We start from the raw sequence: 24,486 nt of genomic DNA on the forward strand, positions 1-24,486 counted from the left end.
TCAAAGTGATAACTGGGGATTCTTAAAAAATCACTATAATTAATACAGAATCTAAAGATCAGGCAACAAACCTTACCTGTAATGGGTCACAACGAATGTCCTGCTATTTTTTTTTAATTATTACAAGTAGCCACATATAGGACTAAAGGTAAATGACTAAACCTGTGTTTGATTTGATTGCCCCATGAGTTTGTTGATAACTTTTCTAAGGCTGAATTGATATTTAATAGAAGATGAACCTGGAAAAGTTGGCATACACACAATAATGTTTTAGGACTGTCACATCATAGAGATGAGTCATTATAACCTTCTTAAAATACTTAACACAATTCAGACTCTTCACTCCTCTGGCAAAACAACCATGGGGTAACATGCATACATACAGTGTCTCAAAGTTCACTAAAAGAGTATGTGTAGTCCAAAACTCCACCAGATGTCAGTACTTCATCTTACATTCTTTATTTCCTGAGCAAAGGCACAATGCTATTTTTCCTTCTTTAGTCTGTGAGCATTTCAGTTTTATGCCACTCCAACAAGCACTGGTACTGCTAACTTCATCATATCCAGACTTATAAAGCATGTGGGGTTTGCACAGACATATACCTGTTTGGAATGTTTTGGAAGTGCAATTTAAGGCACAGTTTTGCAAATTTTACTCAGGTAACATAGAAGAGAGAGGCCTCCAAATGGAACATAACAACAAATGGCTTTTGAGATGCTAATATAAATGAAATTAAGGAATTATTTTGCCACCTTTTATTATAGTAAAATTTTACCTAAAACAAAGATTAATCATCTCAAACAAAAGTGCATTAGGGAACAATTCTAAGTCCAGCTGGACAACAGAATGCAGGTTATCAGTAAATCACCAGCACTGGGTTCCTTAAAAAGTAGGCTAGACACTACAGTAGTTGGAATCACCAGTGAACGGCTCTGTAAAATATGTGGGAACAGACTGGAAGACAAGTACTCTATAGTGTCACCTTTTTGACACTATAGAGTACTGCTAGATTGGATCAAAAGTCCTGCTTTGCCACAGTCAGGATAGGACAAACCATGGATTAGTTGACTTTATTGGAGGGAGAAAGGGTTGGTAATGGAGAGTAGGAATCTTCTTCATATGGCTGATGTAAATGCAGAGCAATAATTGTAATTTTACATTTAGATTCTTGTAACCATCGCTACCTTCTCTCTCTTATTTGGTATCACTAAATCCCTGCTCTCCCGTTAATAAACGTTTGCCATAAACCAATTCAGTGCTGTGTTTGAAGGGGAGGGTGTATTTACACCAGTTAAATTAATAAATGGTAATGTGCTGACTACTTAATAGATCAGTGAACTTAATATCTTCTGTGAATGTACAGTAAGAGGGACTTGTGCATTGCAGAAAAACATCTTTGAGAAGCTTGGAGGCTGGAGTTCATTGAGGTGAGGTTTGGGCCGGGAGAGCCTTGAGGAGTTTGCTGATGAGGAAGATGGACTGATCTGGCAGGGAGCTGACACACAGTCTAATCGCCAGCAAAACTCGCTCTTGCTGAGGCAGAGAGGTAACACGGTAGCTCACAGCTCTGGGTGTCCCCAGCAGTGTGTTACAGCCAGCTACTGAACTGTCTTCCATCCGGCCATATCATCAGGAGAAGCCAAAGGTGATTTAGAACCCCCTTACCCCCAAGTCCTTTCAGTAGCACTAAGCATATCCCTCGCTGGCTTGAGGATTTAGCACAATATTTAGATAATTCATTAATGGAAAATCACTCATGTGAATAGAAACTGGAAAGATTGGGATTGTTTATCTTAGTAAGGAGATGAATAAGAGGGAACATGCTAAAAGTATAATAATGAATTTTAGAGAGCAGGTAGATGGGGAGTTTCTGTTTTCCTCGTCTCAACACAAGAACAAGAGGAAATTCAGTGAAACTGAAAGCTGTCAATTCACTGAACACAAAATTAGGCTGTGGAACACATTGCCACAAGGTGTAGTTGAGGCCAAGAGTCATATTAGGTTAGACCAAGGGTCCATCTAGCCCAGTATCCTGTCTTCCAACAGTGGCCAATGCCAGGGGCTTCAGAGGGAATGAGCAGAACAGGCAATCAACAAGTGATCCATTCCCTGTCACCCATTCCTAGCTTCTGGCAAACAGAGGCTAGGGACACCATCCCTGCCTATCTTGGCTAATAGCCATTGCTGGATCTAACCTCCATGAATTTATCTAGGTTTTTTTTTAAACCCTGTTATAGTCTTGGCCTTTGCAACATCCTCTGGCAGAATTCCACAGGTTGACTGTGTGTTGTGTAAAGAAATACTTCCTTTTGTTTGTTTTAAACCTGCTGCCTATTAATTTCATTTGGTGACCCCTAGTTCTTGTGTTATGAGAAGGAATAAATAACACTTCCTTATTTACTTTCTCCACACCAGTCATGATTTTATAGACCTCTATTATGACTTTAGTAAGGCATTTGATATGGTCTCACATGATATTCTTATCAATAAACTAGGCAAATACAACTTAGATGGGGCTACTATAAGGTGGGTGCATAACTGGCTGGATAACCGTACTCAGAGAGTAGTTATTAATGTTTCCAATCCTGCTGGAAAGGTATAACAAGTGGGGTTCCGCAGGGGTCTGTTTTGGGACCGGCTCTGTTCAATATCTTCATCATCGACTTAGATATTGGCATAGAAAGTATGCTTATTAAGTTTGCAGATGATACCAAACTGGGAGGGATTGCAACTGCTTTGGAGGATAGGGTCATAATTCAAAATGATCTGGACAAATTGGAGAAATGGTCTGAGGTAAACAGGATGAAGTTTAATAAAGACAAATGCAAAGTGCTCCACTTAGGAAGGAACAATCAGTTTCACACATACAGAATGGGAAGAGACTGTCTAGGAAGGAGTACGGCAGAAAGGGATCTAGGCGTTATAGTGGACCACAAGCTAAATATGAGTCAACAGTGTGATGCTGTTGCAAAAAAAGCAAACATGATTCTGGGATGCATTAACAGGTGTGTTGTGAGCAAGACATAAGAAGTCATTCTTCCTCTGTACTCTGCGCTGGTTAGGCCTCAACTGGAGTATTGTGTCCAGTTCTGGGCACCGCATTTCTGGAAAGATGTGGAGAAATTGGAAAGGGTCCAGAGAAGAGCAACAAGAATGATTAAAGGTCTTGAGAACTTGACCTATGAAGGAAGGCTGAAAGAATTGGGTTTGTTTAGTTTGGAAAAGAGAAGACTGAGAGGGGACATGATAGCAGTTTTCAGGTATCTAAAAGGGTGTCATAAGTAGGAGGGAGAAAACTTATTCACCTTAGCCTCTAAGGATAGAACAAGAAGCAATGGGCTTAAACTGCAGCAAGGGAGGTTTAGGTTGGACATTAGGAAAAAGTTCCTAACTGTCAGGGTGGTTAAACACTGGAATAAATTGCTTAGGGAGGTTGTGGAGATATTTAAGAGTAGGTTAGATAAATGTATATCCGGGATAGTCTAGACAGTATTTGGTCCTGCCGTGAGGGCAGGGGACTGGACTCGATGACCTCTCGTGGTCCCTTCCAGGCTTAGAATCTATGTATCTATGAATCATATGCCCCCTTAGTCATCTCGTTGCCAAGATGAAAAGTCCCAGTCTTATTAATCCTCATACGGAAGCCATGCCATACCCCTAATCATTTTTTTGCCCTTTTCTGTACCTTTTCCAAAATCTTTTTTGAGATGGGGTGATTCTCATCTGTCTTATTATCTATTCCTTTCCTAATGATTCCCAACAATCTGTTAGTTCTTTTGACTGCCAATGTACAGTGAGTGGATGTATAGTTGGAATTATGTTTTCAAATGTGCATTACTTTACATTTATCAGTATTGAATTTCATCTGCCATTTTGTAGCCCAGTTGCCTAGTTTTGTGAGATCCCTTTGTAACTCTTCGCAGTCTGCTTTGGACTTAACTATCTTGAGTAGTTTTGTATCATCTGCAAATTTTACCACTTCACTGTTTACCCCTTTTTCCAGATCATTTATGAATATGTTGAATAGGACTGGTCCCAGTAAGACTCCTGGGGCACCACTATTTATCTCTCTCCATTCTGAAAACTGACCATCTATTCCTACCCTTTGTTTCCTATCTTTTAACAAGTTACCGATTCATGAAAGGACCTTCCCTCTTATCCCGTGACAGCTTACTTTGCTTAAGAGCCTTTGGTGAGGGACTTTGTCAAAGGCTTTCTGAAAATCTAGGTACACTATATCCACTGGGTCACCCTTGTCCACATGCTTGTTGATCCCCTCAAAGAATTCTAGTAGATTGATGAGAGATGATTTCCCCTACACAAACCCTGTTGACTCTTTCCCAACAAATCATGTTCATCTATATGTCTGACAATTCTGTTCTTTATTATAGTTTCAATCAGTTTGCTCGGTACTGAAGTTAGGCTTACCGGCCTGTAATTGTCGGGATCACCTCTGCAGCCTTTTTAAAAAATTTGTGTCATGTTAGCTATCCTCGAGTCATCTGGTACAGAAGCTGATTTAAATGATAGGTTACATATCACAGTTAGTAGTTCAGCAATTTCACATTTGAGTTCCTTCTGAACTCGGGTGAATACCATCTGGTCCGGTGACTTATTACTGTTTTTAATATATCAATTTGTTCCAAAACCTCCTCTAATGACACCTCGATCTCTGACAGTTCCTCAGATTTGTCACCTAAAAAGAATGGCTCAGGTTTGGGAATCTCCCTCACATCCTCAGCCATGAAGACTGATGCAAAGAATTCATTTATTTTCTCCGCAATGGCCTTATCGTCCTTGAGTGCTCCTTTAACATCTCAATTGTCCAGTGGCCTCACTAGTTGTTTAGCAGGCTTCCTGCTTCTGATGTATTTAAAAAAAATGTTGTTGTTGCTTTTTGAGTCTTTAGCTAGCTGTTCTTCAAATTCTTTCTTGGCCTTCCTAATTATATTTTTATACTTCATTTGCCAGAGTTTATGCTCCTTTCTATTTTCCTCAATAGGATTTAACTTCCACTTTTTAAAGGATGCCTTTTTGCCTTTCACTGCTTCTTTTGTTTTGTTGTTTAGCCATGGTGGCAATTTTAGTTCTCTTACTATGTTTTTTAATTTGGGGTGTACATTTAAATTGAGCCTATATTATAGTGTCTTTTAAAAGTTTCCATGCAGCTTGCAGAGATTTCACTTTTGGCACTGAACCTTTTAATTTCTGTTTAATTAACTTCCTCATTTTTGTGTAGTCCCCTTTCCGAAATTAAATGCTGCTGTGTTGGGCTGCTGTGGTGTTTTCCCCACCACAGGGATGTTAAATCTAATTATATTATGGTCACTATTGCCAAGTGGTTCAGCTATATTCATCTCTTGTACCAAATCCTGTGCTCCATTTAGGACTACATCAAGAATTGCCTCTCCCCTTGTGGGTTCCAGGACTAGCTGCTCCAAGAAACAGTCATTTAGGGTGTCAATAAACTTTGTCTCTGCATCCCATCATGAGGTGACGTACCCAGTCAATATGGGAATAGTTGAAATCCCCCAATATTATTGAGTTTTTTTATTTTTATAATCTCCCTGAGCATTTCACAGTCACTATCACCATCCTGGTCAGGTGGTCGGTAGTATATCTCTACTTCTATGTTCTTATTGTTCAAGCATGGAATTACTATCCATAGAGGTTCTGTGGTACAGTTTGATTCATTTAAGATTTTTACTTCATTTGACTACGCTTTCTTTCACATATAGTGCCACTCCCCTACCAGTATGACCTGTTCTGTGCTTCCAATATATTTTGTACCTTGATATTACTGTGTCCCATTGATTATCCTCATTCCACCAAGTTTCTGTGATGCCTATTATATCAATATCCTCATTAAATACAAGGCACTCTAGTTCACCCATCTTATTATTTAGACTTTTAGCTTTTGTATATAAGCAATTTAAAAAATTGTCACTTTTCAGCTGTCTTCCATTTTGTGATGTAATTGAATGGGACTTTTTCATTTGACTGTTTCTAATCCGACCCTACCCATATTTTATCTTCCATCCTCTCTTCCTTACTAGGACATAGAGATTCTCTATTAATAGATCCTCCTCTAAGGGATGTCTCTGACCGAACCATGCTCCTCTGCCACAGGGATGTCGACTTTCCCCCAGCCCTTAGTTTAAAAACTGCTCTATGACCTTTTTAATTTTAAGTACCAGCAATCTGGTTCCATTTTGATTTAGGTGGAGCCCATCCTTGCTGTATAGGCTCCCCCTTTCCCAAAAGGTTCCCCAGTTCCTAATAAATCTAAACCCTTCCTCCCTACACCATCGTCTCATCCACGCATTGAGACCCTGCAGTTCTGCCTGTCTAACTGGCCTTGTGTGTGGAACTGAAAACATTTCAGAGAATGCTACTCTGGAGGTCCTGGACTTCAATCTCTTACCTAGCAGCCTATATATAAATATATATCTTCAGGGATTAAACCAATCTCCAACTATTAGGGATTAGGATGAGATAGTCATTGAGGGAGATTATTCCACACATCTATCAGGGATTAGACTAGATGACCCTTGTGGTCCCTTTTAACCCTATGATTCTACCTATTGGGGATTCTTGTACCTTCCTCTGAAGTATCTGGCAATGGCCACTGTCAGAGACTTGATTATGGACTAGATGGACCAGAGGTCTGATCCAATGTGGCAATACTTATGTTCCTATGTACCTAGTATCTACAACCCATTAACCACTGTATTAATTCTGTAGGGCCATATACTTAAAATGAATACTGCTATTTTTTTTTTAAATAACCCATTGATTTCAGTTGGGCTGTTTAAGGAGTTAGGTACTACATTACGTGAATAAGTTTGACAAAATCTCACCCATAATCTGTAACCAGCCCAAATACCTTGGCTATCAGTTACTATGTCTAGAAACTGTGGCTTATTTTTGATACTACTCTTTAGCTTCAAAAAAAGTTGAATATGTATTGGCTCAGACTGATAAAACACTTACATGCTAAAAACAGTCAACAATCCTTGGGATCAGTTTTGAAACTGACTGAATCATTTCTGAGGGCCCAGTCCTAGTCTTCTTGCTCATGTGAGTAGTCCCATGAAGCTGGCCCTTGGCCCTTGGCCATTTGATTTTGTTGGCAGTTTCTGGACTATAGACTTGCAACATTAAAAATATATATTTTGTAAAAGTATCTATTTTATTAGAAGTTTTTAACTGTTCTTTGAATCTTTCAATAGTTGAAGGATCTTGGGAGAAGAAAACAACTGAATATTATTTTGGAATTATATAACTGCAAATTTCTATAGCTTAAATTTGACTAAAAATTAAGTGGTAGATGCTGTTCTGTGTAGATGTTTTCTCAGTGGCTACATACAGTACTTTAAGACAGTGGTTCTCAAAGCCGGTCCACCACTTGTTCAGGGAAAGCCCCTGGCGAGCCAGGCTGGTTTGTTTACCTGCTGCATCCGCAGGTTCAGCCGATCGCAGCTCCCACTAGCCGCGGTTCGCCGCTCCAGGCCAATGGAGCTGCGGGAAGCGGCGCTGGCCGAGGAATGTGCTGGCCGCCCTTCTCGCAGCCCCATTGGCCTGGAGCGGCAAACGGTGGCCAGTGGGAGCTGCAATCGGCTGAACCCGCAGACGTGGCAGGTAAACAAACCAGCCCGGCTCACCAGGGGATTTCCCTGAACAAGCGGTGGACCGGCTTTGAGAACCACTGCTTTAAGACATGTTTTGGGAATGCTAAAATTAATTTGGTTCAAAGTGTCAGCTATAATGGGGGGGGGGGTAATTAGAAACAGTATACATTTTGAACCTTCTGTTTGTATTTTGTCTCATGCTTTGAGAAAGAAACAAATCCCTTTAAAAAACTGGGGAAGATGATACTGGCCTCTTTTGTAAAGTGCGTTGAGATATACTGATGAATGAAAAGAGTTCTATAAAAGCTAAGGCATCATCAAGATGCATTTTTGTTAGATTAGTTACTGCTAAAAGGATTATTCTGGAACGTCAAGGAAGATTTCCCGAAAAATACTTTGAATGACAGCATCGTATGGAAGGGATATTGAGGCAGCGTGATATTCGTACTGCCCCTTCTTTATTGAACAAGCTCCTGCACATTAACCAGGTGCACGGGATACTGAAGATGCAGGATGACTTCTCTTTTCATAAATTCATAGATTCCAAGGCCAGAAGAGACCATTGTGATCATCTAGTCTGACCTCTTGCATAACACAGGCCATAGAACTTCCCCAATATAATTCCTAGAGCATGTCTTTTAGAAAAACATCCAATCTTGATTTAAAAGTTGGCAGGGATGGAGAAAACAACCACGACCCTTGGTAAATTGTTCCAATGGTTACTTACCCTTGCTGTTAAAATTTTACACCTTATTTTCAGTCTGAATTTGTCCAGCTTTAACTTCCAGCCATTTGATCATGTTATTGCTAGATTGAAGAGCCTGGTCTCAAAAATTTGTTCCCCATCGTAACAGTTCTGGGGTGCAGTGTAGAATAGTAAGGGGTTGTGGCACCACTTGCTTTGTAAGCCTGGGTGCTGTACAGTGCTTTGCTGCTATAACTTCAGCCTGGGATGATCTCAACCAGCCTACTGCAGGTAAGTCACAACTTGAGTGTCTGCGTCCTAGACAGTCCTGGTTCAGCAGCTCTGTCTACAGCCCCACTCTGGCTTCCACCAGCCTTGGTTACAACCAGCAAGGTGACCCTAACACACCCAGTCCCAAATTTTCCCAAAACTGTGTTCTTCAATGTCCAGGCCTCTCCTGGACAGTTTGGAGAAATAATAAGGTTATTTTGTTCGTTTGAAGACACAAGAGCACATCACAGCTTATTAACTTTACTGGGGTAAATACACCATTCCCCTCAAACACAGCACAGAGTTGGTTTATAGTAAAATGTAAAACAGATTTATTGACAATAGGTCATAGGTTCGGTGGTGCCAAGTAAAAGGAATAAACTTAGAAAGGGTTCCAAGCATATATAAGTGAAAACACACATCTAAAAGTCTAAAACTTAGTCTTGCAAGGTACAGGCTTTGTTCAAGATGGTTTCTCTCACCAATCTTCTTTGCAGTCATGGCTGACTTATGTGGAAAGTCTTGACTGAGGGAAAGTACAAGAAGCTGCTTCCCTTGTCTTCCTAAGTGAAATATCTTTGCCTAAGCAGGTTTCTTACTTGTGTTTAGTTTCCAGAGACTACAACCCCCCCTTCGTTGAAAGACCCATCTTTCTCTGTTTGCAAGAGCTTTGTTCTCTTGGGCTGTCTAGTGATGGATGCCAAAGATGGCTTCTGTCCTTGCTTATCTTCCAAAATCCCAGAGTGTCTTTGTTTCAAGAGGGAGGATGACCTCATGCTGTTCTTCCCTTCCTGTGGGCTTCCAATCCCTCTATATGTAAATTGGGCTTCCATTGTTTTGATTCCATCATGCTTCATTTTCATAGGAGTGAGGTAAATAGCTGCTTTCTCTCCTGTTTGGCAGGGAACCTGTTTCTCCCTGTTTGGATACAGACTTTAAAGCATAATATCGTTAAGTATCCATATTTCCTCATATAGTGATAATATATACATTTCACAATTATATTAATCATCAGTGTGTTATTAGCTTTCAGAAAAGACCTCACTTTATACACTTCTTTAATATAGTAATATTATATACAGTGTTGATTCAATTGCTTATCACTTGAGTTTCAGCCCCTCTCTCTTTATAGACCAGTAAACCTGTGAAGTGGATTCTTCTGAGGGTTACCTCTCAAAGTAAACTTTATTCAAGCTGTGAGGAAGGTGACGTGAAGTCTGGATACTCTTTCTTCCCTTGCTGGTGTTTGCTAAAATGCAAATTGTTCTTTTTCCTACAATCTCCCCCTCTTGTTAGTTTGATGGCCCTGTTTTACTGCTTATATGTAAATGTACCTTCTTTGTTGCTGCCTGATGAGCAGGCTGGTCAGAGAAGCAAATACATTCTTTTGTCTAGAGGAGACCTGTTTACCAGTTCCCCCCCGACATGCCTGGCTTTAAACACATTTTAGTCATAACACCAGCATATATCCATAACACTCTTAATACATACTGCATACATACATCATACAAGAGTATTATTGATCAGTGAGGTAATAGGGTAATAATTGGAAATATACCAATCTCCTAGAACTGGAAGGGACCTTGGAAGGTCATTGAGTTCCAGCCCCCTGCCTTCACTAGCAGGACCAATTTTTGCCCCAGATCCTTAACTGGCCCCCTCAAGGATTGAACTCACAACCCTGGGTTTAAGTAGGCCAATGCTCAAACCACTAAGCTATCCGTCCCCCAATAGTGAGCTATTACTATTGAAAAGATACCTCACAAGATATATTTTGTATGAAGATTATTACAATAGTGTGTAGGGGTGAATACAAGGGTGGTTAGAGTCACACACGTGTAGGTACTTATAGACTGTAATCAAATCACCCCTTAACCTTTTCTTTGTTAAAATAAATAGATTGAGTTCCTTGAGTCTAATCGTTTAATCATTCTCATGGCTCTTCTCTGAACCCTTTCCAATTTATCAACATCCTCTTGAATTGTGAGCACCGGAACTGGACATAGTAATCCAGCAGTGGTCACACCAGTGTTAAATACCAACTCTATTCCACTCAAGATTCCCTTGTTTATGCATCCGTTTTGGCCACAGCACTACACTCAGAGTTCATGTTCAGCTGATTATCCACCATGACCTCCAAATCTTTTTCAGAGTCACTGCTTCCCAGGTACAATCCCTATCCTAAGTATGACCTACATTCTTTATTCACAGAGATAAATATTTAGATGTATCCATATTAAAACACTGTTTGCTTGCATCCATCTTAGCAAGCGATCTAGATCACTCTATATCAGTGACGTGTACTCTTCATTATTTACCACTCCTCCAACTTTTGTGTCATCTGCAAACTTTATCAGTGATAAATGTATGTTTTCTTCCAGGTCATTGATAAAAATTTAAAATGGTGTAGGGCCAAGAACCAATCCCTGCAGGACCCACTTGAAACAGACCCACTTGATGATGATTCCCTGTTTACAATTTTATTTTGATACCTATCAGCCAGTTTTTAATCCATTTAATATGTGCCATGTTAACTGAATAGCATTATAGTTTTTTAATCAAAATGTTGTGCAGTACCAAGTCAAACACCTTACAGAAGTCTAAGTATATTACATCAACTCTATTACCTTTATCAGCCAAGTTTGTAATCTCAATAAAGAAAGAAATCAAGTTAGTTTGAAAGGATCTATTTTCCATAAATCCATGTTGATTGGCATTAATTGTATTGTCATCCTTTAATTCTGTATTAATCTAATCTTATATCAGCTGTTCCACTATCTTTCCTGCAATCAGTGTCAGCCTGACAGGCCTATAATTGCCTGGGTCATCCCATTAACCCTTTTTAAATATGACAGTCCTGGTCAGGGAACATCACAGATTTTTCCCTTCCTACTATCCATTGCCCTCCAACTCGTTCCCCAAAGGCCTGCATCTGTTCCTGGTGCATTTCCTCTGTTGGGCTAGAATTTCCTCCCATCCTCTGTTGACACAGAAGTAATCAGATTACACAATAAATCTTGGGCCTTGTAGTGAATGGCTCAACCAAATGTTTTCCCATTCCCTTTCTGCAAAGTCACCAGTATAAGCTATACACTTAAGATGAACATGCCTGTCAACAAACTCATTTGCTAGAATAGCAACAGAAAACAAACACAAACGGGGGCGGGGAGTGGGAAGGGGGGAATACAAATGAAGTGAGTTAAATCCTGTATTTCATAAAACAGTGCCCCATATGCAGGATGAAATTACTTTATAATGATTGACCAACAAGTGGCTAATCCAAAACACCAAGAGAGTTGTTCTGTTTTTAAATATGCGGTAGAACCCCGCTAATCTTCATACTTTCAAATTCACACAAAAAATTAGTAGTCTCTCCCAACTGCCTAGCAAAAATGTAATAGCAAAGCCTTGTACTGAACTCATTATTTAAAAATTTAATTACCAGGAATTCATTATTTTAAAAATTAATGGCCAGTAAATGCACTAATGGGCTATGAAGTATAATAATAGGAATTTATCTATAGTTGTCAAATTCAGTGATCAAAGTGTATTCTGTGATTCATGAACCTTGTTTTTTATTGTGTGTGCACTTGCTGACTGATTTGCAAAATCCAGTCATTGGCATTATTGGTTCATTAATGTGAATTTTGGGGGTTCTCCCACCTAGATGTGAGTTTTCTCTCTTTGCTTTTTGATAGAGTTCCTCTGTGACAGCTGAATTCACAGCTAGTGATGTTCAGTAGTTTTGTTTTGGTGCAGTCTATTTTCAGAAATTTGTTTCCAATACATTTACATTTTCCTGATTGTCTGTCTCTTGGAGTAGTTTGGCAGGATGTAAATGGAAGTGCTATTTGATGTATACTGTATTATAAAGAGAGCCACTTTTACAGCCACAAGCATGGAACAAGAGCTCTGCCCTGAATATATATCTATTCTAGAGGCTTGATTCATCCCTGATAATGTGCCTGTCTTAACCAGCAGGGGACACTGTGCCCCAGGCAGTTTTTGCACTGCTGCTTACTAAGAAGATCTGCCAGGCAGATCTTCTTAGTGTTTGTGCTTTAAATTGAAGTTCAGGCTATACAGGAAACTCTCTGAGAATCAGCTGTCCTCACTCTCCCTGCCACAGCAGACTTTGCCCACTTTTGGGAAGATGCTAGCCCACACCAGGCCCCTTAGTTAGCTGTCACAATCCCTGTCCTGGTAGACTTACCGTCCCCTGTGGACCCTTGTGCTACAGATCATTCTAGGGCTGAATCTTTCCGATTTTCAAAGACTTTTTTATCTTAAAGCAGGTGGTTGCTTGGTTGGTTGGTGGGTCTGTTCTGTAACCTAACCGGTCTTTTAAGCTAATGGCCAAGTGATGATAAAGTGAAAATTGATTGCGCACGCGCGCGCGTGTGTGTGTGTGTTGACTTAATACAATTAAGCAGAAGTAACTAAAATAAAATAAAATCTGTCCCACTCAATTTTAGTTTGAAAGTAAAGAATGCTTCCAGGTATCCTGTTACTCTGCTGAGAGTGATGTTTATTTTACCTGCCCTACTTTTGTTTCTTTAGGCCTCAATCCAGAAAAGCACTTAAGCACATGAGTAGTTGAAATCATGGGGCCTCACTGGGGTAACAAACAGATAGAGAGGTTCACAACATCTTTCATGCAAACCCCTTTTCATTTCCCTTAGATTTGTGCTGATTTGCTAAAAGTAGTCAACTTTAGTATACAGTAGGTGATTGACACAAACTTTCAGATCAGGTTCTTTTCTGATTCTTTCCTTGAGTAGTTTTGTTGCCATCTTCCAGTTTCCTGTGGACTAGGTAGGGTTGCCAGGCGTCCAGTTTTTGACCGGAATGCCCAGTTGAAAAAGGACCTTAGTGGCTCCAGTCAGCACCGGTGACCAGGCTGTTAAAAGTCTGGTTGACGGTGCTGCGGGTCTAATGCAGGCTAGTCCCTACCTGTTGTGGCACTGCGCTGTTCCCCAGAACCAGCCAGCAGGTTGGATCATAGGCGGGGGGGGGGCCACAGGGCTCCACGCGCTGCCCCCACCCCAAGCTCCGGCTCTGCACTCCCATTGGCCGGGAACTGTGGCGAAGTCAGGACAGGCAGGGCGCCTGCCTTAGCCCCACTGTGCCACTGACTGGGAGCCACCCAAGGTAAACCCATGCCCCTGTCCCAGCCCTGAACCCCCCCCCCAAACCTGGAGCCCCTTCCTGCTCCCCAAACCCCTGATCCCCAGAGCCTACACCCCCAGCCGGAGCCCTCACACACACATGCATCCCCAACACCATGCCCCAGCCTAGAGCCCAATCACACACCCTGAACCCCTCATCCCCGGCCCCAGCCCAGAGCCCGCACCCAGAGCCCATACCCCCTCCTGCACCCCAATCCCCTGCCTCAACCCGCAGCCCCCTCTCACGCCAAATCCCTTGGCTGGAGCCCCCAACTGCACCCAAAACCCCTGAGCTCCCCCCAACCCAAAACCCCCTCCTGGACCTCAAACCCCTCGTTCCCAGCCCCACCCCAGAGCCCACACCCCTTCCCGCACCCCAACTCCCTGCCCCAACTCAGTGAAAGTGAGTGAGGTTGAGGGAGAGCAAGCCACTGAGGGGGGGGGAAATGTAGTGAGTGGCGGGCAGGGCCTCGGGGAAGGGGCGGGGTGGGGCCTTGGGAAAGGGGCATGGCTAGGGTGTTTGGTTTTGTGCAATTAGAAAGTTGGCAACCCTAGGACTAGGCCTACCATTAAACTGCTGAAAGAGTCGTTTACTGAGATTTTTCTGCCTTCCTTTCACTGTGTTTCAGAAAATCTTCAGAAGAACTGGACATGGATAAAGTGACAGCAGCTATGGTACTAACCAGTTTATCCACCAGCCCTTTGGTTCACAGCCCTCCTGTACGGCCCAATGGTAAACTTACAACATAATACTTTGGGGGATTGTAAGAAGTGGTAGTAATACATTCTACTGAGAATCTGAAAGTTACTTTCCGTTTTGTGGCAGGCACATAACACATCTGAATAAATATGGTAGGGATAAAGTAGTCTTATCTGCCCCAGTAGTAGTAATTCAACTGCAAAAGAAAAATAGCTGCCCAGTTGTCCTGTTGTACCCATTGTAATTACCCACTAGGGGAGGTAGAGGCAAGCTTGAGGACTAGTGGGAGAGTTCAGGTAAGTAAGGAGGAGCAGAATCTACCTCTGGAGGGGACTGTGATTTACTCTGTGTTTATACTGTGCCTAGCACAGTTGGGCCTTGACCTAGTAGAGGTCTCTAGGTGCTGTTGGAGAAAAGCCCATACATGAGAATATGGCTTCTGAGTGGCAGTGGAGCTGCTCTAGCATCTGTAACCCTAGCTCACCCCCTGCATGGGAGGAAAGACCAGAGGAGGATCAGTAAAGTGGTGGATCTTCTGACCCTCCTGAAATGTTTGTATAAAATAATCTGATAATGTGGAGAATTTACACATGAAGTCAATATGGCAGTGATTCTCAGCCTTTTCCGTACTGTCCCCACCCATCCACATCCTCCCCAGTCAGAATATATCCAGGTCCTATTTCCCATTTAGCAATATGAGAAGGCAGAGTAATTGTGACTCCTCCCTCCTCCCGGAGACCTGATTACAACTTCAAGGCTGAAAAGATTGAAAGATCGGGGCCTTAGTTCCCATCCTGTGCACCTGTTTCCAGGATAATTTCTCTCAGACAACATGCAACCAAACTCATGAATAGGGCCCTACCAAATTCACAGTCCATTTTGGTCAATTTCATGGTCAGAGGATTTTAAAAATCATAAATTTCATGATTTCATATATTTAAGTCTGAAATTTCATATTGTTGTAATTGTACGGTCCTGACCCAAAAAGGAGTTGGGGGGGGCACAAAGTTATTATAGGGAGGGTTGCAGTTCTGCCACCCTTATTTCTATGCTGTTGCTGCCAATAACGCTGCCTTCAGAGCTGGGCGGCAGGAGAGTGGCAGCCGCTGGGCCAGCTCTGGGCAGAGCTGCCACCAGCAGCAGCGCAGAAGTAAGGATGGGATTGTATGGTATTGCCACCCTTACTTCTTTGCTGCTGCCTGCAGAGCTAGATTCCTGGCCAACAGCCGCCGCTCTCCAGCCGCCCAGCTCTGAAGGCAGCGCAGAACTAAGGGTGGCAATACCATGACTCTCCTAAAATACCCTTGTGACCCCCCTGAAAATCCCTTTTGGGTCAGGACCCCCAATTTGACAAATGCTGGTCACCACCGTGAAATCTGTATAGTATAGGGTAAAAGCACACAAAAGACCAGATTTCATGGAGGGAGACCAGATTTCACCGGCCGTGACATGTTTTTCATGGCCATGAATTTGGTAGGGCCCTACCCATAAGACACTTGATTACATGAACACAACACACGTATAAAACAATTCATAAATCTGATAAGCAATTGGTATTTTCAACATCTGATAATGAGATTGATAAGAAAATGTCACTGATAGTTTGAGAGGGCTTGTAAGGGTTTAAAAATCTATAATATTATGTGGCAGAGATCCTGATGTGGTGATGCACTTGTTGGAGGTCCATGGAGAGCTAGCCGGTCATGTGTGCTGGCTCTTCCTCCTCACTTCCAGCTGCTAACTATGTACTAAATACTCTCCTACTGTAAACAATTGCAGTAGCTGCAGTAGGGATATTAACTGATCATGAATCAGTGGAGGAGGTGGGAGTGAGCCACAAAGCAATCTTTCTATTAAGATGGAGTCCACACTTTGAAAATGTTTGAGAAACCCTTGCTTTTGAAGCCAATTCTTCATCTTTCATAAAAATGTTAATTTCCTTCATTCAGTATAACATGCCCACTGTCTGGGAATCTGTGTATCTAGATACTTACATCAGTAGCGGCTGAGGGAAATATTGCCCTGCCAGGGGCTTTCCTTACACAAGCGGCAATCCCTGTTTGAGAAACCATGACTTAGATAGTCCCCCCAACCCTAGCATCTGAACACCTTCCAACGATTTAAAAACAGAAATAACAAGAGAGCATCAACGCGTGCTCTCTAGTAGCTTTTGATTGATCAGCTCTCCCAGTTGATAAGTTCTACATATACTGTTTGAATATTTGCTAAATAGTGGAAAGATTAAATTAAAAGTTTTTATTCAAACGTTTGTAAGAATGGTGGGTGAAATTCTGCTCTATAGTAGAGTTGCTCTGGATTTACCTCTGTGTAAACTAGATCAGAATATGGCCCTTTTCCCCACAAACCAGTAATATTGGGTCTGATTCTCATTTACAGTTAATCCCCTTTATACCACTCTGGCAATGTAAAGGGGCCTTAAAGTGGAAGTAAATTACAATTATACCTATTTTAAGGCTCCTGTACACTGCCAAATGTGTTAGTGTAAATGCAAATCAGGCCCACTGTGTTTGTTTTCTTCTTCTTGTCAACCTCATTCAGTCATTTTCTTTTGTATATTACCTTTTTCTTGATTAAATCTCCATCTCACCAAAGTAAAGGGAAGCTGTAAAACCAGAGAACACAAAGCGCCGCCATAAATGTGTCAGAAAATTACATTTGAAAGCATGTTTCCTCCTTTGTTTTTCTGAACAAACAGCATTTTTAAATGCTGCTAAGTTCACAAGTTGATACCAGATGTGCTGCTTGGCTTTGTCATGGGACTGAAGTGCAAATCATTCAAAAAATAGAAAAAAGGAGAAACACACAAGAATGCTGAAATGCTGTAACCACAAACTGAAACAGTTTTGCATTATGTTCTAATGTATTATTTTGTGCTTTGTCAGCAATGAGCTAATTATTTGTACATTTTCAAAAGGAATTGTGGCACTCACTAACTTGCCTGCATTTTGCACTCTGATCCCGATTCTGCAAACACTTAAGCACGTAAGTGAGTATAATTATACATGAGCATAATGTTTGCAGGATTGGGCCCAGTGTTGTGAGCAGTGGATATTTTTAATAATTGCTCATGCTTTAGGGCCTGATCCAAAGCCCATGGAAGACAGTGGAAAGATTTCTATTGACTTCAGTGGGTTTTGGGTGAGGCTTTTGGTAATGAGTGAAGGAAATGATTCTTGTGCCTGTACCACCACTGAGAATGAGACTTGTGTGTTAAAAAGTTAAAAAGTAAGGAACAGTTTGTGAGGGACAGGAAACTGCAGGTACTGTCAGATTTGGAAAAAATTCCAGTCTCACATTTAATACTGAATGTTATTATTTACTTGCTAAGCACCAGCAGAGTGCTTGGCACTGTATTGGGGGGCAGGGGGAAGGTTCCTGTCCCAGGGCACATATATCTAAATAAATAAACAAAGATCTGATACATAAACACACTGGCACACCATGAGGTTGATGTTGGAGCACTTTTGTTTGTTTGGTGTTTTAACAGTAGGCTGATGACAGAATTTTTATGGATATGGGTTACTGTTTTGGGGCTGTGTATGCCTCTTTTCGGGGGAGCGGGTGTCTGAGATTACAAACCAAGGATTTAGGCATACTCAGAAGTTTAAGATTGGGGAATGTATATAGCACATTTAGAGTTTCCACCAGTCAAAGGGAGGGGATTTGATTTTTTAATCTAATTTATTTTAGTGATCAATTTGGGCCCTATTCAGGGAAAACATTCCTATTTATGATTGTAGTGAAGCATATGCTTAAATCGCACTGAAGTCAGTATGTCCTAGAAATACTCAAAATTAAGCATGTGCTTCAGTGCTTTCCTGAATCAAGCACTCATCACTGTGCTATCTGGCTGCTCTAGATATAGTTATATTCCAGAATAGTTTTTTGTCTCCCCGCTTCAGCTTTTTCTTTTCTAGAAAGGCGGTGTCAAGGCTGATTGACAAATTGACTTAGAGTGCAAAATATGGGGGCCCACAAGGATTTTAAAAATTAATACTGGCCACTCCAGGCTGGTATTAAATTCTCAAGGTCACAGCTTCTCTCTGACCTTGGATGGGTAGATGCTGCCACCTCCCAAGTGCAAATCCCCCACCCCCCTTTTTAGAACCCAGGAAGGAACACTTGTGAATTCCTTCCTGTGGGGTACCCTCAAGCCCTTTCACCCCACTTCCTGGGAAGAGCGGAGGAAAAAAACAAAAAGGAAATTAGCTGTTGCCACCAGTCAATTAACAGCATATGCACAAACCTTTTAGGGACAAAAAAATCCAATCCTGCCACCAAGGGGGACTTTATAGCTAACTGGCTGGCTGGGTGTCCATAAAAGGGATCTACCCTCCCCCCCTTCATGTATCACAGGTGGGTTTTTTACTGAAACAAATGTTAGTAAGATCAGTCTGTCCTCTTTGCAAACTGAGTTCTCTGGCTTTTCTCTGCCTAAGATAAGGTAAACATGGTAACTGAGTACCAGATAAAAGCAAACAGATCTTCTTAGCTTTAACTCATGACATTTGTTAATTCCTGTCGTTGCTATTCTTACAGAATCCCTGAATGGATCTTGGAAAGAAGGAGGATTTGTGCCTTCTAGTACCAGCAGTAGTGGATACTGGAGCTGGAGTGCACCCAGTGATCAGTCCAATCCATCCACCCCATCTCCGCCTCTGTCTGCCGATAGCTTCAAACCCTTTCGAATGCCCGCTCAGCCAGATGATAGTATTGATGAAGCTGAAACCAGTAATCTCCTTTTTGACGAGCCCATCCCTAGGAAGAGAAAGGTTAGCCTCCTGTGCAGCTCCACAGCACTACACAGCTGGGATCCTGTTCTGCTGTGTGGGGAGGGGGATGAAACCCACAAAAGATCACACAAACAACTCTGCAGGGAGTTTCAGCTGCTAGACAGATACTCTCCATAGCTCCATGTATGTGCTAGCCCATGCAGCATGTCCCCCCTAACACCACCCCTCTGGCTAGTGCACATGCTGCCATCAGCACCAAGTGTTTGCTAGCAGATGTTGGGGACACACATAGCTCCTGCCCAGAGAAGCAGCTAGATGCTCCCTGCAGAGACCCCTTTGGGACAGGCTGCAACAGGCAGCCTCTCCCTTTTCCCTTTTTGTCATCACAGGGCAGGATTTGGCCCTGTGTTTCTAGTTTGCTGAAAATGCTGTTAGCTTATCAGATGTCCTAATAAGGTGAAGCACTCAGAACAAACATGAGGGGAGGGCGGGGAGACAAACTGAAATCTGTATAATGTCATCAGGCCAAATTCATCCCTAGGGGAACTTCACTGAAATCAACCTCACTCCGCCAAGGAAGGATCCGGGTGGCCACTCACAACTAAATAAATTAAACTAAACCAAATGCCTTCATTTGGTATGTAACTCCCCTTCCCACATCACTATGCCAGCAAGCAAAGCGCCTCTCTTGAAGAAGAAAACAAAGAGATGGCATTAGTCCAAGCTTTCTTCGCTCCTAACACAACAGGATAGATTTTACATAGCAAGATGAAAAAGAGCTCTGTGTGAGAAAGAGGAAAACAAGGTATTTATCCTTTCTTGGTGACGTCTTCTCTGGATCAGACCGAGAGCAATAATTGCCTCACCACTGGCAGGATGAAGTTTTAATTATGGTTTTTAAACCCGATCGGATTCATCTTTTTGCTACAGGAGTTGCTCATTTGCTGTCCCACAATCACTGTTGCCTTTGTTGAGACATCTTTTACAAGGTTGCTGTTCCCCGTTGCTAAATAAAAAAAACAGTATGGAGAACACATTTGCTATGATAAATTAAAAGGTAGTTATTAAAATAAATCCAGAGGTGGCTCGGGGATTGGGGGCTGGAGAGAGAGAGAAAAAGAAATGCTGTGATGTTTTTACTACCCACTTAAAGCTGTGCTTGTCATTGTTCTGATTGTTCAGCAGTGATTAGGCAGATGGTTTTACAACTGCCATTCTTACTGCTTCATTGTTCATATTTTACATACCTGCCACACACATTTTATACTTGATGGTCTGTTTTGGAGTTTTTAGTTTTTGGCCTGTACAACAAACATCAAATTTGTATAAGGAATGAATGATATTACATAGGGTTTACCTATAGCAAATTCACTTTCTCCTATGTTTTCATTCTGTCCTTGACTAGTAATTGTCTGATTGTGACTTTGCACTTTGGAGAAAAATATTTATGATCTAATTACTGGTTTCTTAGCGCTGTCAGTCCACAACGTGTAAATGTGAAAATAGAGCAATTGATAACTTCACCAATTAGGAGTAACAGAATGCCTAATAAGTTAGTGTCAAATTACCTCTGCTTCATGGAGTCACGTCTTGGACAATGTCATGTACTCCACTTCCACTCCTCAAGAAAGTTGAATGTTTACATTTTGCCATAAATGCAACCCATTCCCCACCAAATCACTTACTTATGTCTGAGTGGAAGGCGTTAAAAGCACTAAAGAATGATCAGGCAGTTGCTTGACTATCTTAATATTCTGAACTCACTAATTTGGAGAAGAGGAGGTGCCTAGAACAATAAAAGTTTCTATAGAAATGGACTATTCCATGGCCAGGGAAAGCAATACATTCTTGAAAATGGGCAGGTTTCATGAGATCCAGTCCCATGCTGACTGTTGCCTTTTTAACACTGCCTTGTGTGTGTAGATGTGGGCGTGTCTCTATTTATATCTAATTTTTTCCAGTGTTTTGATTTATCATTCTACCAAGTTAGTGGGAGGTGGCTCTTTGTTATACTTAACACTATTTGTGGCCTTATTTTCCAAGATGCTGAGCACCCACCATTCCTATATGCAACAAAGGGATTTAATCATTTTAAGTTGAAATCTCAACAGAGCCTTTACTACAAATGAATGACTGATGCCTCCATCATCCATTTTAGGGATTTCTAAGGCACCTCTCCTTCTAGAGTCAAAGTCCCATTCCAAGGTAGAGGAAGTGGCTTTCTTTACTAGTGGAAATACTACTAATGAAGCTGTGGGTATTAAGCGCCTTTGAAAATCAGGCCACTTATGCTTCACGTGTTCAAGAGCCAGATTCTGCTTTTTCATCCCATATAGCTTGACTGAAGTCAGTGTGCTGCAAGATTTTAAATTAGGCATAGAATTTGGCCCTAAGTTTTCTTGCAAAATGATCCAGAAAATGTTGCAGGGGGATCCCAATTTCTGCTGTAGTTACACCAAGTATAAATCCAGAGTAGCTCTGTTGAATTCAGCAGAATTACACCGGTGTACCCTGGATTTACACTGGTGTAACTGGCAGCAGAATATGGCCCGGTTTAGGATGGAGTAACATATAGGGACGGTGTATATCTGTAATTTTTCCTACCTTTCATGTGAACATATGAATAATACCATATTTTTTTAAACCTGCTTTTCTTATAACTTGTCAGAACTCCATGAAGGTAATGTTCAAATGCCTATGGAAAAACTGTGGAAAGGTACTGAGCACAGCTGCAGGGATTCAGAAACACATCCGGACCATTCATCTTGGGTAAGAGGACAATCCTTCTTTGAAGAGATTTGGTACTGACCCATTTTCAGATTCTCCAATGCTCACACAAGCAGGGCCAGATGGAGGCATAGGACCAGCTTCTAGAGTCAAGTGATTACCTCAGAATTTAAGCTGCCATATAAAAAACAAACTAACAATGCCCTTCACCCCAGAAATGTGGCATGAGTGTAACCAACACAGTGGTTTCAAAAAGGAGTCTTTTTACCTACTTCTAAGTCCTAAACTCCTCACTGCCAATGTTTTTGAAAACTCATTCTGTACACTAAGAGTAAGTGAGGTAAATTTGGTGCAGTGACACAGTATATTCCATATGCAACAAAGGGATTTAATCATTTTAAGTTGAAATCTCAACAGAGCCTTTACTACAAATGAATGACTGATGCCTCCACCATGCATTTTAGGGATTTCTAAGGCACCTCTCCTTCTAGAGTCAAAGTCCCATTCCAAGGTAGAGGAAGTGGCTTTCTTTACTAGTGGAAATACTACTAATGAAACTGGTGACTGCCCACCTTTGCTATCACTTCTACTAGTACGACGAATACTCTGTATTTTCCATAGCCATACTTCATGTGAGGATCTCGAAGCACTTTACCAACATTAGCTATTTACCACGAGGCAAGTATCTCAATTTACTGATGGGTAAATTGAGGCACAGAAGTTAAGTGATGGGTCCACGGTCAAAAAAATGAGTCAGTGTCAGAGTCAAGAATGCCATGCAGAAGACAGACTCCTAGTCCCCTGCTCTAAAGAGTACATAAGACTTCTGCCAAGCCCTTCCCTGCAAATGAACAAAATGTTTATATGATACACACATCATTCTTTATAAAAGTAAGCACAGCTGAAGCTTAAATGTTCATATATTTAATTTATTTGCTATGTATCTGGGACTTCAAAAATTAACTTTGAAATTCACACTGTTGCCTTAGTATAGTAATATGTGTTTTGTCTTTTCTTGAATTAGACGTGTAGGAGAGTCTGACTACAGTGATGGAGAGGAAGATTTTTACTACACAGAGATCAGGCTCAACACAGACTCAGTAGCGGATGGCTTAAGCAGCCTTTCTCCAGTTTCTTCATCTCTAGGATCTCCTCCTCCTTTTCCCACCCAAGATGCAAACCGTCCTGAAACTTCATGTGCCAAAACTGAGACTAAATTGATGACGCCTCTGAGCCGCTCAGCTCCTACCAATCTCTACCTCGTACACACGGATCATGCTTACCAGGTAAAGTCAGTGACATTGAACTAACCTATTTAATAGAATTCAGTGATCACACACCTGCTTGAGTTTAACAACCAAAGCCCCTTTACATAAACTAGATAATGTTTTTTTGTATGAAAGAGACACTGGGAGAGACTGACACTACCTGGCCCATATTGGATTTTTCTGCACGACAAGTCCTAGTGGCTGCCAAAACATTTCTGATTGGTCTGTTGTGAGGTGGGCAGCGTTGCATACAAGTGGTTGAGCAGGAACAATAAAAAGAAGGCTATAATATCCTCCGCTGTTACTGGTGCTTCTTTACAAATGGCAGAAAAACCCAAGCAGATTCCAGATTCTATTAGAGAACTTTCCAACTTAATTCAAACAGCATGTAGAAATGAGTTTTTGAAAACTCTTGCTTTTAACATGCTTTGATTTCCTGAACACCATATAATTTCTAAGAAAAATATAGGCTTTGAAGTATTGGGGTCCATGGCCTGCTTATGGACATAAGAAATGAATTCTTACCACATCTAATAAATTTAATAATTTTTTCATATATTGTATGTGTATTTTGCACAAACTAAAAACCTTTGTTATGCATCTGCAAGCACCAAAGCAATATAATATATGCAGCTGGATCTGATATCTAGTCTTTAGTGAGATCACCTCCAGCTGTATGTTAACCATAAGTAGGGCCCTACAAAATTCATGGTCCATTTTGGTCAATTTCACAGTCACAGGATATTAAAAATAATAAAATGTCACGATTCCAGGTATTTAAATCTGAACTTTCACAGTATTGTAATTTTAAGAGTCCTGACCCATAAAGGAGTTGTGGGGGGGAGGGGTTGCAAGGTTATTGTAGGAGGTTGCGGCATTGCTACCCTTATTTCTGCGCTGCTGCTGCTGGTGGCGCTGCCTTCAGAGCTGGGCAGCTGGAGAGTGGTGGCTGCTGGCCAGGAGCCTAATTCTGAAGGCAGCGCTGCTGCCAGCAGCAGCGCAGAAGTAAGAGTGGCGTGGTATGGTATTGCCACCCATACTTTTGCGCTGCTACTAGCAGGGCACTGTCTTCAGAGCTGGGTGCCCGGCTAGCAGCCGCCCAGATTTGAAGGCACACAGAAGTAAGGGTGGCAATACTGTGACCCCCCCCGTAACTCCCTTTTGGGTCAAGACCCCTAATTTGAGAAGTGCTGGTCTCCCCTTTGAAATCTGTATAGTATCGGGTAAAAGCACACGAAAGACCAGAATTCATGGGGAGAGTCCAGATTTCACAGTCCATGAT

The 24,486-nt window shown here is 41.6% G+C and overlaps 1 protein-coding gene across 1 annotated transcript in view; it reads left to right on the plus strand.

Annotated features, from left to right (window-relative positions):
- ZNF704 (zinc finger protein 704) overlaps positions 1 to 24,486 on the plus strand; it is a 163,694-nt gene that overhangs the window by 104,596 nt on the left and 34,612 nt on the right. The window contains exons 3-6 of the mRNA XM_045004454.1: positions 14,385 to 14,488; positions 19,016 to 19,248; positions 21,878 to 21,978; positions 22,961 to 23,222. Coding sequence (XP_044860389.1) covers positions 14,385 to 14,488; positions 19,016 to 19,248; positions 21,878 to 21,978; positions 22,961 to 23,222 — 700 coding nt within the window. The remainder of the gene's footprint in view (positions 1 to 14,384; positions 14,489 to 19,015; positions 19,249 to 21,877; positions 21,979 to 22,960; positions 23,223 to 24,486) is intronic.

Source organism: Mauremys mutica, chromosome 2 (genome assembly GCF_020497125.1).
Source record: "Mauremys mutica isolate MM-2020 ecotype Southern chromosome 2, ASM2049712v1, whole genome shotgun sequence".
NCBI classification, from domain to species: Eukaryota; Metazoa; Chordata; order Testudines; family Geoemydidae; genus Mauremys; species Mauremys mutica.